At 50.6% G+C, this 15,068-nt stretch overlaps 1 protein-coding gene across 1 annotated transcript; it reads right to left on the bottom strand.

Annotated features, from left to right (window-relative positions):
• Positions 1–13,455: 13,455 nt before the first annotated feature.
• LOC137817516 (uncharacterized) lies at positions 13,456–14,868 on the bottom strand. Its single transcript, XM_068620800.1, has 2 exons — positions 14,209–14,868; positions 13,456–14,112 (listed from the first exon to the last, which is right to left on the bottom strand). Exons 1-2 carry the CDS (start codon positions 14,866–14,868, stop codon positions 13,456–13,458), a joined length of 1,317 nt encoding a protein of 438 aa, XP_068476901.1.
• Positions 14,869–15,068: the final 200 nt, after the last annotated feature.

Here is a 15,068-nt window from a genome sequence, read left to right as displayed (position 1 = left end):
CACCCTCTTCCAGAATAGACAGAGGTCTCGGTCCAAAGCTCCTATGCTATCAGGACTTCTGGGCCTCCTGAAGCAGCTCTTGGACTCCTTTTTCCCCTTGTCCACCCAGTACAAGGGGAAGCCATCGAGAAGGGAAGTGTCTTTATCGTTTGCGCGTACTTGGATGAACTTCCCCTTCCAGTCTTTGTACGATTGCTGGAAGATGGTAAAAATGGATCTCCCAGCAATGGCATTCAGGCTGACCCACAGGCGGTCTCCTGGGTGCTTGGCCTCAAAAAGGAACAAAAACACGTCCACCAACGCGGGCAACCCCAGGTGGTCGCACGTTATTTCAAAGGCTCGAACAAACGCCCAGCTGTTGGGGTGAAGCTGGGCGGCCGCGATGTTGAGCTCGGTCAAGAGTTCCCTCTCGAATCGGGTGAGAGGGAACCTGAGTTTGACCTTCTTGAAGAAAGTTGTGTAAACAAAGCAGAAGGGCCCGTCGGTGCTTACTTTGTCATCAGCACACACTGGCAGAGCGGCGGGGCAAGGCAGCACCATCATCCTCTCGTCGTGCTCCTTGTGAAACGATTGATAGGCCTCGTCCCCCTTTGTCAACCGCAGAACTGCTCCCGCAGTGTTCACCGACGAGGTCTCCTTCAGAAGGGTTGGGTTAGCCCAGGGGTATAGAGTTTTGAAGTCTGGCAGAGGGACGGGGGCTCCTCCAGCATTAGGTGGAGTCGCCTGGGCCAGAGCAGATTGGGAAGATGCAGGCCTCTCAGCCTGCGAAGAGGAAGCGCCACGAACTTGCGTTGAGTCGTGTGCTTGCGAAGGAGGGTTTCGTGCTGATGGAGGGGGGTTCGGGGTAATCTTGGTGCGAGTCATGATGGCAACTGCAAAGGAAGAAGAAAGGAAAAATGATCAGGAGGGTTACGAAGGCTGACTCGGTCACAGAAGGAAGGTGAAACGACGAACGAATGTGAGTTCGTTGCGACGATCGACAAAGCCCTAAGTTACGCAGAAGAGAAATGGAAAAACGACCCACAGCGTATGCACCAGGCAGTTACAGGATGATGCAAATCGGTGAAAATGCAAGGAAACCCAGCAGACGAAGGAAAGTAATTACCTTTCGATGATCAGGAAGACGATGGAGGAAGATGGTGATCTGGACCGTTGAAGAGCGTTGAGAGTTTTCGCAGAGGGAAGTTAGAGCGTTTGCAAGCGCGAAGGAAAGTGATGAAACAGTGGAACGTAATGGGTTTAAGGGTTTTCGAAATGGTTTTGAGAAGCGCTAACGGCAGATGAAGATAGCTGTTGATGAAAGCCACGTGTCGAACGATGAGTGAAGGGGTTGGTGGAGCGTCAGAGCAGCAGAAAGTACAATCGCTTGGAATTCTGGTCAGTGCCACGTAGATCGGTGTTAACGAAGGCTCTTTCAGTCTTTTCGCTAGACAAGTCTTCGCTTAAGACTGGGGGGCTTGTGTACCGCCCTGGTGGTCGGGTGTGATGACGTGGCATCCTGCTACAGTGTAGGCGTGTTGACAAGGCGCCAGGTTGGCAAGAAGGGAAGGAAGTCGGGGGGCACGCGTAGTCGCCACTTGTTAAGCTGGCGTGTTTCGACTTCCAGTTTACCAGAATAGGCGATCGCCAGGTTAAAGATCAAGTCGCCAAATGAAGACCCAGGCGACCAAGCAGTCGGAGATCGCCAGAACAAGCACATCGCCGAAGATGAAGGAGAAGCAGATTATGAAGGCGGCCGGCGAGACCACAGGGAAGGTGTATGAAAGTCCCCAACTCGCCAGTTCCAGTAGAGATCGCACTCCTAAGTTAGCTATGCACTGGGCAGTACCATGCATAAGTAACTTAGCCAAAAATGAGAGTAGAAGCAGCGCCAAGTCAGGGAGCCTCCAGATGATGGCACGTGTACAGTCGGATACGAGCCACGTGTCCAAGTCTGTAACTGCCAGGAGAGAGAAAGCCACCAGGTATATAAGAGTTCTTAACAGACTTTCTGAGGTACGCACGTTCAGTTCATACACTTTACGCTTGCGAGTGATAAAGCTGTTTGTGAGAGAGGATTTGCACGGTTCTAGTTCTTAGTATTTGGTGATACCGTCACTGACTTGAGCGTCGGAGTGCGATCGGCCGCAGCGGCGCCGTGTCGTTTCTTTGCAGGTTCTTGAAGTAGATCCAGGGGAGGAACGAAGGTGATAAGCGGTGCGCACGTCGATCCTTTGACGAGGCATTCTCCAGCGCTCCGGTCAACAGGCAGGATCAGGTACCAATGACGACGAGGAAGAACTGGATTTGAGGACAAATCCTTTCCAAGGGGGAGGGGATGATGGAGGAGAGCCAAGCTCACCACCCTATGGAAGACAAGAGCCAAGTCTAGACCGTCTAGAGCCATGTGGGGAGCGTCTAGAGCCAAGTAGGGAGCGTCTAACACAAGATGAAGGGCGACTAGAAAGGGAGCATCTAGGAGGAAGCCTAGACCGTCTAGGACCTATCACTAGGTCCATGGCCAAGCATCTCCACGCACATTTGGCTCAAGCAACGGATGGAAGGGAAAGGAACTTGTACATGCTACATGAAGGCCCATTAGGGGTAGCTTAGTATTTAGTGTAGTGTTAAAAAGCATAAACTTGTCTCCTTTTGATTTACCCTAGATTGCTCACGTTTTCTAGAAGGTTTTCTCCACTAGGAACGACCATGTGCTCCATGTGCCCATGTGCTTCACATTTCCATTTCATTTGCCTAGCATTTCATCTTCTATTAGCTTAACATTTACGGCCTCAAGATTAAATTGAGTAATGTTATGCTGCCCATTTAGTGCCATACTTTGCTCCTTGCCTAGCTTCTAGGTTTTAATCTTCCTTTCACCATCTACCAAGAGGCTGGCCGAACCTCCCCTCTTTCCACACTTTTCATGCACTTTCAAGGTCCCCACAACTCCTAGGAGGACCTTGTCCATCTCTTACATTGAGCTTCCGCACCATACTCACCAACATTTAATAAGAGCTCCTTAAGAATGCCATCATTGGTGGTGTGTGGGGTGAAACACGAAAATCATAGTTTTGGAAAACTAGATGGACTCAATCCTCACAAATGCCTCCAAAGTGATGTGGGAGAAGTTTGGGAGCAAAAGGAATCGATCTTGGCATGTTTGGTGCATAGCAAAGTCCATGATTTTGGTGTTTTGGGTTGGTTTTATGACTTGGTAGTGTGTTGGGTGAAAAACGAAAATCATGGTTTTGGAAAACTGGCTGGACTCAATCCTCAAAAATGCCTCCAAAGTAATGTGGGAGAAGTTTGGGAGCAAAAGGAATCGATCTTGGAATGGTTGGTGCATAGCCAAGTTCCATGATTTTGGTGTTTTGGTTTGATTTTCTAACTTGGTGGTGTGTGGGATGAAAAATGAAAATCATGGTTTTGGAAAACTAGCTAGACACAATCCTCACAAATGCCTCCAAAGTCATGTAGGAGAAGTTTGGGAGCAAAAGGAATTGATCTTGGCATGGTTGGTGTATAGCAAAGTCCTTGATTTTGGTGTTTTGGTTGGTTTTGTGACTTGGTGGTGTGTTGGGTTAAAAACGAAAATCATGGTTTTGGAAAACAGGCTAGACTCAATCCTCACAAATGCCTCCAAAGTGATGTGGGAAGTTTGGGAGCAAAAGGAATTGATCTTGGCATGGTTGGTGCATAGCCAAGTTCCATGATTTTGGTGTTTTGGCTTGATTATGTGTCTTGGTGATGTGTGAGGTGAAAAATGAAAGTCATGGTTTTGGAAAACTGGCTGGACTCAATCCTCACAAATTCCTCCAAAGAGATGTGGAAGAATTTTGGGAGCAAAAGGAATTGATCATGACATGGTTGGTGCATAACCAAGTGCATGATTTTGGTGTTTTGGCTTGATTTTGTGACTTGGTGGTGTGTGGGGTGAAAAACGAGAATCTTGGTGTTCGAAAACTGGCTGGACTCAGTCCCTACAAATGCCTCCAAAGTCATGTGGGAGAAGTTTGAGAGCAAAAGGAATTGATCTTGGCATGGTTGGTGCATAGCAAAGTCCATGATTTTGGGGTTTTAGCTTGATTTAGTGACTTGGTGTGTGTTGGGTAAAAAACGAAAAATCATGGTATTGGAAAAGTGGCTGGACTCAATCCTCACAAATACCTCCAAAGTGGTGTGGTAGAAGTTTGGAGCAAAACGAATTGATATTGGCATGGTTGGTGCATAGCCAAGTGCATGATTTTGGTGTTTTGGCTTGATTTTTTGACTTGGTGGTGTGTGGGGTGAAAAACGAAAATCATGGTATTGGAAAACTGGCTGGACTCAATCCTCACTAATGCCTCCAATGTGATGTGGTAGAAGTTTGGGAGCAAAAGGAATTGATATTGGCATGGTTGGTGCATAGCCAAGTGCATGATTTTGGTGTTTTGGCTTGATTTTGTGACTTGATGGTGTGTGGGGTGAAAAACGAAAATCATGGTTTTGGAAAACTGGCTGGACTCAATCCTCACAAATGCCTCCAATGTGATGTGGTAGAAGTTTGGGAGAAAAAGGAATTGATATTGGCATGGTTGGTGGAAAGCCAAGTTCCATGATTTTGGTGTTTTGGCTTGATTTTGTGAGTTGGTGGTGTGGGGGGTGAAAAACGAAAATCATGGTTTTTGAAAACTGGCTGGACTCAATCCTCACAAATGCCTCCAATGTGATGTGGTAGAAGTTTGGGAGCAAAAGGAATTGATATTGGCATGCTTGGTGCAAAGCCAAGTTCCATGATTTTGGTGTTTTGGCTTGATTTTGTGACTTGGTGGTGTGTGTGGTGAAAAACGAAAATCATGGTTTTGAAAAACTTGCTGGACTCAATCCTCACAAATGCCTCCAAAGTAATGTGGGAGAAGTTTGGGAGCAAAAGGAATTGATCTTGGCATGGTTGGTGCAAAGCTAAGTTCCATGATTTTGCTGTTTTTGCTTGATTTTGTGACTTGTTGTTGTGTGGGGTGAAAAACGAAAATCATGGTATTGGAAAACTGGCTGGACTCAATCCTCACAAATGCCTCCAATGTGATGTGGTAGAAGTTTGGGAGCAAAAGGAATTGATATTGGCATGGTTGGTGCAAAGCAAAGTTCCATGATTTTGGTGTTTTGGCCTGATTTTATGTCTTGGTGATGTGTGAGGTGAAAAACGAAAATCATGATTTTGGAAAACTGGCTGGACTCCATCCTCACAAATTTATGCAAGGTGGTGTGGAAGAATTTTGGGAGCAAATGGAATTGATCTTGACATGGTTGGTGCATAGCTGTACCGCCCTGGTAGTCGGAAGTGATGACGTGGCAACGAGCTATTATATAGGCGTGTTGGATGGGGCACCTGGCTGGCAGAAGGAAAGGAAGTCGGGGGGTTCGTGTAGTCGTCAGTTATTAAGTTGGCCTACTTCGATGAAGTCCCCAGATGTGAACCGGCGAAGATGAAGGCAGATAGTCATTTCCCAGCTGGCGGTCACCGGGTTGAAGATGAAGTCGCCAGATGTGAACCCGGGCGACCAAGTAATTAGAGATCGCCGAAACGAGGACATCACCGAAGATGAAGGCAGATAGTCATTTCCCAGCTGGCCAGAGGATGAGGCCGGGAGACAGCTTACTTGAACATATACGGTGAAGCAGGTAGGGCAGATCATGAAGGCGGTCGGCGAGACCACAGGGAAGGTGTGTACGAAGGCACCCGAACTCGCCACGCACAAGAGATCACGCTCCAAGGCAGCATTGCGCTGAGTTGTTCCATGCATAAGTAACTTAGCCAAAAGCCTGAAGAGTAAGAGGTGGCACCAAAGTCAAGGATACTCCAGATGGTGACACGTGTACAGCTGGATGCGAGCCACGTGTCCAGATGTGTAACTGTCAGGAGAGAGAAAGTGCACAGGTATATAAGAGATTCTAACGAACTTCTGAGGTACGCATGCGTTTAGATTACTTCTTTACAACTGTGAGAACGAGAGTACGCTGAGAGAGAGCTTTTGCACGGTTCCTTAGAGTTCTTGAGTTTTTCTCTTAAGTAATTGGTGGTTCTGTCGCTGACTTGGGCGTCGGAGCATGATCGGCCGCAGCGGCGCCGTTCCGTCTTTTGCAGGTTCTTGAGGTGGACCGCGGTGAAGGACGGAGGCTAACACGGCGCAGGAGTCGATCCAGGTTTGACGAGGCAAAGCTCCAGCGTTTTGGTCAACAGGCAGGATCATCAGGCGCCCACCGTGGGGCTGTGTAAAACCTGTTCCCATCCACAGCGTGAGTTCTTGGAGATTTCTGCAGTTTCTGTGTGGTTGTGTGCTGGTGCAACCATTCTCCGCCGTTCGTTCGAGTTTGGTTCGGCGTTTTCGAAGTTCCTACCGTTCGTTTGGATTTGTTCAGTGTCGGGAGGTTTTCCACCGTTCGTTTGAGCTTTCGTTCGGTTTTCTTGGAGTTTCTTGCTGTTCGCACGGTTTATAATCGGTTGATTCGGTGCTTTTCCTGTTCTTTTGCGTTTCTGGCTAATGCATCGGGAGCTCGTTGAGAAGCGGTGGTTTTGTGGTGGAGTCGCGAGTTTCTGTGGAGGTTTCTGCTGTTTGAGTCCACGTTCTTGAAGTCCTTCAGAGTCCACGAGGTTCTGACCGATTCATTGCTGCATCAGTCGTTCCTGAAGAAGGCGTTGTTCATTGCTCTTGGTGATCTGTTAAGTTTTCATGAGAAAAATGAGAAGCAACCGTTCAAGTCCAGTTGCGCCCGTTGCTGCTGAAGGCGCCATGACTATGGCACAGATGGTGGAAATCATGCGTTCGCTGCAGGCGAATGTGGAAGCCTCGCGTATAGAGCAGGCAAGAATGCACGAGGACCTGGTCGCCTCTCGGGCCAGGAATGAAGAGCTTAGCAGAGTGACTGAGGAACTGCGTCAAGCTCTTCAGGAGCAGCGAGGGTGTCCAGCCGCTGAAGAGGTCGCGCCGTCAACGCCGCCTCGCGTTTTCCCTATGCCTTTCGCTCAGGCGATTACAGACACGCCAATCCCTGCGAGTGTGGTACCCGTGAAGGCTGTTTTTACCGGCGTGGAGGATCCTGAGGCACATCTCACCACCTTCCACACACAGATGATGCTGTCAGGAGGATCGGATGCTGTGTACTGCAAGATGTTCGTAAGCACACTCCAGGGAACAACACTGGAATGGTTTGTGAGCCTGCCTACAGGCCACATACCAACTTCCAACAGTTTTCGAAGATCTTCGTCGAGCAGTACATAGTGAACAAGGCGCCGCCTAGGGTGTCTTATGATCTGTTTGACATCAGGCAGTACCATGGAGAGTCCCTCAGGGACTATTTGAATCGTTTTGGGGCGCAGATGGTTCGCTCGCCGGCCAAGGACGAAGAAATGTTGGTCTACGCGTTCAAGAAGGGCGTGCTGCCGGGACCCTTCTGCGAGGCGTTGATTAGGGCCCACCCCGCCACGTTTGCTGAGGTTAGGCGACTTGCGGTGGCCCACATCGCCGATGAAAGTGAGGTCGCTGAGAAGAGGGGAAGCGTGGCCCCCGCTAGGCCACGTGCCCAGACCAGGATCCAGCCACAGAGGGTGCTGGAGACAGCGGCGACCAAGAGGGATCAGAGGACTCGCCATCCTTATGATCCAAGGAAGAATAAGGGCAGGGGCCCAGGGCGCCCTCAGCCAGCACGTCGGGAGTATAATCGCCCTCCAAAGCATAAGTTTGTCATGGGGTTGGCGGATCTGATCGCCATTCCCAATATATCAGTTAGGCTGAAGGCGCCCGAGAAGGTGGGTGACAAGGTGTTGGGACCAAAGCCAGACGCCTGGTGTGAGTTCCACCAGGGCTTTGGTCACACCGTTGACTCATGTTTGGCTTTAGGATACGAGCTCGACGACCTGGTCAAGAGCGGGTTCCTGAATGACTACTTGCTGGATAGAAGGACGGGGGCCACGTCGAGCTCCCAGCCAGCAGGTGGTGAGGCTCAGCAGCACGAGATGCCTACCCACGGAGAAATCCTCACCATTGCAGGAGGTTTCTCGGGTGGTGGATGCACCGCATCACAGAGGAAGAAGTATGTAAGGTCTGTGATGACGGTGGACATGTTCGAGGACCACTCGCCGGATGTGGACATTACGTTCACAAAGCAAGATCTTTGGGACGTTGTGCCTCATGACAACGACCCCATAGTCATCTCGCTGATCACGGCAGGAAGGAAGGTCGACAGGGTTCTGGTGGACCAAGGAAGCTCGCCAGACGTGATGTTCTGGCCGACTTTCACGCAGTTGGAGCTACCCCTTGACCAGCTGAGGCCCTATGGAGGGTGTTTGTATGGTTTCGCTGGCGACCAGGTGGAGGTCAGGGGGTACATTGAGTTGAGAACTACGTTTACGGACGAGGCGGGCTCGAGAACAGAGAAAATCAAGTACCTTGTCGTGAACGCTCCTTCAGCATACAACATTCTGTTGGGAAGACCCACGCTCAACAGAATAGGCGCCATACCTTTGACCCGGCACATGAAGGTGAAGCTGCCATCTATGGAAGGGGTGGTGATCACCATCAAATTCGACCAGAAAGTAGCAAAGAAGTGCTATGAGAATAGCCTGAAGAACAAGAGGTCCGTGAGTTATGTGACGACCACCCCGCCTCCCGGTGTGAAGCCCAGGCCGACGGTAATAGAGGAAACCGCCGGAAGCGACGTGGTGATGGTGGAAGCTGAGTCGGGGGAGGAGAACGCCGAGCGGGAAGAAGAGGCGAGGAATCGCCCTGAGGAAGCGAGGGAGCTGGGAATCGCCAGGGCGGTGATCGCCAGAGAAACCAGACCAAAACTCGTCGAGCAGTGGCTCGAAAGGGAAATCGGGGGAAAGATCTTCAAGTTGGGAAGATCTCTGGAGGCTGAGCTCCAGGACCAGATCGCCAAGGTGATAGAGCGGCATCTGGATGCGTTCGCGTGGTCCGCTTCGGACATGCCCGGGATCGATCCCGACTTCTTGTGCCATCATTTGGCGATGGACAGCCAGGTGAGACCGGTACGACAGAGGAGAAGGAAGTTCAACGAGGAGAGGAGGCAAGAGATTACAGACGAAACCCAGAAGCTCCTCGCTGCAGGCCATATCAGGGAGGTGCAGTACCCTGAGTGGCTGGCCAACGTCGTGCTGGTAAAGAAGAGCAGTGGGAAGTGGCGCATGTGCGTCGACTTCACTGATCTGAACAAGGCTTGCCCAAAGGATTCGTATCCTTTGCCAAGCATAGATGCCCTGGTGGACAGTGCTGCAGGGTGTAAGTTGTTGAGTTTCCTGGATGCCTTCTCGGGGTATAACCAGATCAAGATGCATCCCATGGATGAAGAGAAAACTGCCTTCATGACCGAGAGATTGTGCTACTGCTACAAGGTGATGCCATTTGGGCTGAAGAACGCGGGGGCCACGTACCAGAGGTTGATGGATCGGGTACTTGCACCAATGCTGGGAAGAAATGTGCAAGCCTACGTGGATGACATGCTCGTGACCTCGCTAGAGAAGGGCAAACACGTTGCGGACTTGGAGGAATTGTTTACTACGATCGCCAAGTTCAGGTTAAAACTGAATCCCGAGAAGTGCATCTTTGGCGTGGAGGCTGGGAAGTTCTTGGGGTTCCTCTTAACTGAGAGAGGAATAGAAGCCAACCCTGATAAGTGTGCCGCCATCTTGGCGATGAGGAGCCCCACGACCGTGAAGGAGGTGCAGCAGCTCACGGGTCGGATGGCCGCCCTGTCTCGCTTCGTGTCGGCTAGCGGAGAGAAGGGCCATCCGTATTTCCAGTGTTTAAGGCGGAATAACAAATTTGCCTGGACGAAAGAGTGTGGAGAAGCCTTCGTCAAGCTTAAAGAGTACCTGGCGAGCCTGCCGGTTTTGTGCAAACCGCTGATGGGGACCCCTCTCAGGTTGTATTTCGCTGTGACTGAGAGGGCGGTGAGTGCGGTGCTCGCCCAAGACCAAGATCAGGCTCAAAAGCCTATTTATTTTGTCAGCAAGGTGCTGCAAGGCCCCGAAGTAAGATATCAGGCCTTGGAGAAAGCTGCACTGGCAGTAGTCTTTTCGGCAAGAAGGTTACGCCACTATTTCCATAGCTTCACAATATTGGTGATGACCGACTTGCCCATCCAGAAGGTTCTGAAGAAGCCCGACGTAGTTGGGAGGAAGGTGAAGCGGGTTGTGGAGCTGTCGGAGTTCGACATCAAGTATGAGCCTCGAGGTCCGATTAAGGGGCAGATTTTTGCAGATTTCGTGGTCGAGCTCTCGTCAGAAGCCACGCGAGTTGAGGAGAATGAATTTCGTTGGGTGCTTTCGGTGGATGGATCGTCGAACCAGCAGGGCAGTGGTGCTGGAGTCATCTTGGAAGGGCCCAACGGCGTGCTAATTGAGCAGTCCCTGAGGTTTGCCTTCAAGGCCAGCAACAACCAAGCAGAGTATGAGGCGCTGATCGCCGGTATCTTGCTGGCCAAGGAGATGGGAGCTAGGGTGTTGATGGCTAAGAGTGACTCGCTGCTGGTCACGGGACAAGTAACAGGCGAGTTCTAGGCTAAAGATCCACAGATGGCGGCTTACGTGGAGTATGTGCAGGAGTTGAAGAGTTCCTTTGCCTCCTTCGAAGTGGTGCATGTGCCCAGAGAGTAGAATGCCCGAGCTGACTTGCTAGCCAAGCTCGCCAATTCGGGCAAGGGGGGTAGGCAGAGGACGGTGATCCAAGAAACTCTGAAGACGCCTAGGGCATTCGTGGCAGATCACCTGGTTCTTCAAATAAGCAAGTCGACGGAGAGAGCGGCGAGGAATCACAGGTCTTTGACTCAGGAGACCTTGAGATCGCCAAGAATAAGGGCACGTCGGGGAGAGGAGGTGAACTTGGCACAGATCTGCGCTACCCATGAGCCAGACACCAGGGTAACACAGTACAAGCGATGCCTGGCGGATGGCCTTCTCCCGCTGGATCCGACGGAGGCCAGGAAGATAAAGAAGAACTCCAGCAAGTTCACGATGATTGATGGCGAGTTGTACAGGTTTGGGTTCACTCACCCACTCCTGGAATGTGTGCACGGAGAGAAATGTACGAGAATCATGGCAGAGCTCCATGAAGGGATATGTGGAAGCCACGTCAGGGGTCGAGCTCTGGCCGCAAGGACTCTCCATGCAGGTTACTACTGGCCAACAATGAGAGAAGACTGCAAGAAGTATGCGCAGTGCTGCAAGCAATGTCAGCAGCACGCCGATTGGCACAAGGCGCCTCCCGAGGAGTTGAAGTCGATTTACAGCCCTTGGCCGTTTCATACATGGGGGATCGACATCCTGGGACCATTCCCGCTGGCGATCAGGCAGATGAAGTACTTGGTGGTGGCGATTGAATATTTCACCAAGTGGATCGAAGCAGAACCAGTGGCCCAGATCACCGCACACAAGATCGAGGGTTTCGTGTGGAAGAACATTGTGTGCCGGTTTGGTGTGCCGAAGCGCCTGGTGTCAGATAACGGAACTCAGTTTGCAAGTCACCTGTTGAAGAAGCTGTGCGAAGGGGTGGGAATTCAACAAGTATTTGCATCTGTCGAGCACCCTCAGACGAATGGCCAAGTAGAGTCAGCCAATTGGGTATTACTCAGAGGCTTGAAGAGAAGACTAGAGAAAGCCAAAGGGTCGTGGGCTGAGGAGGTACCCCGTATAGTTTGGGCGTACCACACCACTGAGCAGTCGGGAACCCATGAGACCCCGTTCAGCTTGGTTTACGGGTGCGACGCAATGATTCCAGTGGAGATCCAGGAGAGCTCGCCGAGATTCCAGAACTTTGTAGCAGAAGACTCGAACGAGGAAAGAAGGTTGAATCTGGACTTACTGGATGAGGTTAGGGAGGAGGCGAGATTGAAAGCTGAGGCAGTGAAAAGAAGGATTGAACGACGATATAGCTCGAAGGTGATACCAAGGCAGTTCAAAGAAGGCGACCTGGTGATGAGGAAGGCCCACCAGTACGAGATGGAGAACAAGTTGTCGCCTAAGTGGACGGGACCGTTCAGGATAACCGAGGCGCTCGGGAATGGCGCTTACCGTTTAGAAACGTTGGAAGGAGGGGCGATTCCTCGCACTTGGAACGCCACGCACCTCAAGTTATATTACAGTTAAAAGCTTTGTAAGTAAAAACAAACACGTAGAGTTTGCAAGCTTTCTGTTAAAACAGTTTGAAGGCGGCACTCTTTTTTCCCTAAGGAGGGTTTTTAATGAGGCCACCCAATAAAAGAAGAGTTTTCGAAAGTTTAAAGTTGTTTAGATTGCATGCTTGTTGTTATTGCGAACGTTTTGAAGAGAAAAAAAACCTTGTCACTCGAACGTGATTTAGGGCAAGTTTTGAAGTTATGTTGCATGCTTTCTAAAAAGTTTCTAAGTCCCCATCGTTTTTCGGCGATTGGCAGCATCAGTTAAAGTTTAAAGTCCTCATCGTCTTTAGGCGATCGGAGGCACCAGTTAAAAGACCTCAACGCCCTCGCGCGTCTTGAGGCGAGAAAGAGATAAAGACCTCCTCGCCGTCGAGCGAGTGTAGGCGAGTTAGAGTAAAAAGTCCTCAGTGCTTCCAGAGGAGAGAAGATGTAACCTCTGGGGCAATGTAGAGGCACCAGCAAAAAGTCCTCAGTGCTTCCAGGGGAGAGAAGATGTAACCTCTGGGGCAATGCAGAGGCACCAGTGAGAAGTCCTCAGTGTTTCTAGGGGAGAGAAGATGTAGCCCCTGGGGCAATGTAGAGGCACGAGTTAAAGACCTTCTCGCCGATGAGCGAGTTCAGGCGAGTTAAAGACCTTCTCGCTGTTGAGTGAGTTCAGGCAAGATAAAATCCTTCTCGTCTCGAACGAGTTCAGGTACGGTGTGGAGGGTGGAAGAAGTTTAAAGGATAGCCAAGGTAGGTTCGAAGAGAACACTTGGCTATCCAGCTTACTGCTCTGAAAGTCAGGGAAGTTAGAGAAGGATCCGAAAGGCGCCTTCACCCCCAAATGAGGGAACGATGGCCAAGCTATAAAGGCAGGAGGAAGCTGGTATCGCCAAGAATCTCTGGCGATCAGAAGAAATTCAAGCAATAGAAGGAGTTAAGGCCCGTTTTGATAAGGTAGATCGGGTGAGCTATATTTTAAACTATTAATTGGGTTGAAATTTGTTGTGTGGAAAGTGGTTTCGCGCTGAGGTTCATTATCTCAAAGTCCACGAGTTGTTAGAAGTCTATCGTTCGAGAGTTGGTAGTTTGAAGCAGTTAGAGAACAGTCGCGCTCACAAAATTGCTAAGTCAATTCCGTTTAAGTGATTTTTTACAAGGAAGAACAAGGCAAACAGAGAAATTGTAAGAAAATGCAGAAAAGCTTTATAATAAAGTGTATCAGTTCAAATTACATGTACCAAAAGCAGGAAAATTATTACAAGTAAGTTGAGTAAGAAAAAGACAGATGGGTAAGTGATGGAGGGAAGCAGCAAGCAGCTAGTCTTCAGAAGGAACGATCTTCCCATCCACCACTTCATTGTTTAGCGACACCATGGACAGATCCAAATCAGGGTATTGGCAGGCGAACTGCTCTAGGGCGGCGTCAAACCCAACAGCGAGGATTTGGGCAGAGCTCAGCTCGAGTTCTTCAATCTGCTTCTTGAGCCCCTCGTTCTGCTGTTTTAGTTCTTCAACCCTCTCCCGAGCTTGAAGAAGGTCTTCAGTAACCCTCTTGCTCTCCGCCTGCGCTTGAGCCAGCTCTACGGCGATCCCTTCGTTTTCCTTTTTGGCCTCGGCGAGCTTGGCCATGGTGTCATCTTTCTCTTTTTCAGTCTTCCCCAAGAGGACCTCCCGATCTACGGACCTCTTCTCAAGGTTTTCTACCTTGGCGGCATCTGCTTTAATCGACGCCTCCAGGCCAGCCACCTTGAGACGATAGGGGACCAACTTGCTCTCCAGCTCGATCTTCTCTTGAGCTAAGAGGTGCACCCTATGGCGTAGATCGGTGGCCTCCTTGTGCGCCACCCGTAATTCGGTGCTCATAGCATCCTCCACCCGCGAAAGATCGATCTCCGCCAGCATAAGGTTGCAGGACAACTTCTCCGCCTCGATCCTTATTAGGCGATTCTCCTCTTGGAGCACGGAGATGTCATCCTGGAGTTTCTTGCTGGAACTCTCCACAGCTTTTGATATGATGGAGGGGAAATCCTCTGCCATCATCTTGAGTTTTGCTGAGAAGGGTTCCCACACCCTTTTGACCTCAAGGGAAAGGTTTGCTCGTGGGAGCACTGGGGGAGCCTGTTGCTGGTTCTCGCCACCACCTTCTTGAATTGGTTGGTGAGTTAGAGCTTCTTGGCGTGGTGGCGACGAGGGGGACTCGGTGATGATGATGGGTGAGTTGTGAGCCCCTTCATCCCCACCTGCCGCAGTTTCGGCGATTGAGGCGGTTGAAGGAGGACCCCCTCCAGTAGATACAAATGGCGTGGAGGCGCTTGGGGGGTTCTCCATGAAGTTAGGCTCAGTAGCCTCAATCACAGGGAGTGCAGCCGCCAAGGGAACTGCTTGAACCGGCGGTGTTGCAGCTGGCGGAGAAGGCGGTGTTGGAGTGGGAGCTGGTGGTGAGGACGGTGTTGATGTTGCAAGAGGAGGTGGAGCAGGTAGTGAAGAAGGCACCACCCTCCTTCTTTTTGTGATGAGACCGTCCTCAGTCGCCTCATCGTCTTCTTCTTCATCCTCGTGAACCACTTGAGGGGTTTTCCTCTTTGGCTTCCTGAGGACGAGTTTTTTGCGTTGTGGGGCGGGCGGGCAGGGCCTTTGAAGGAGCTGGGCCTTTAGGGGGCGATCTGCCCTTGTCAGCGGCGATCTCCTCCACTGAGTTGGGCACAGTCTGGGAGCCCGACGCCAACCCATGGGCTTGGGCGAGCGCCCTCAATTCCGCCAGTTTTCCTTTGCCCAACATGAGATCTGCATAATACAAAAGGTCAGCCCAAAGAGAAAGATAAATACATGGGTAGATATGCAAATGAGGCAAACAAGTGATGCAGAAAATAAAAACCAAGTCTTGTGCACAACAGACAAGGCGCCCAGCAACAGTTAACAGAGGTGCAGCA

The sequence above is a fragment of the Phaseolus vulgaris genome, unplaced genomic scaffold (genome assembly GCF_000499845.2).
Source record: "Phaseolus vulgaris cultivar G19833 unplaced genomic scaffold, P. vulgaris v2.0 scaffold_101, whole genome shotgun sequence".
In the NCBI taxonomy this organism is placed as follows: Eukaryota; Viridiplantae; Streptophyta; class Magnoliopsida; order Fabales; family Fabaceae; genus Phaseolus; species Phaseolus vulgaris.
The sequence above is the reverse complement of the archived record's forward strand: the minus strand, read 5'-3'. Positions and strand labels throughout refer to the sequence as shown.

Bases quoted from the DNA above. Each gene is read 5' to 3' on its own strand.
- LOC137817516 (XM_068620800.1), bottom strand. From the start codon at position 14,868: ATGGGTTGGCGTCGGGCTCCCAGACTGTGCCCAACTCAGTGGAGGAGA. The intron at 14,113-14,208 runs GTGTGGGAACCC...AAGAAACTCCAG, and splicing joins TTTCCCTTGAGGTCAAAAGG to GATGACATCTCCGTGCTCCA.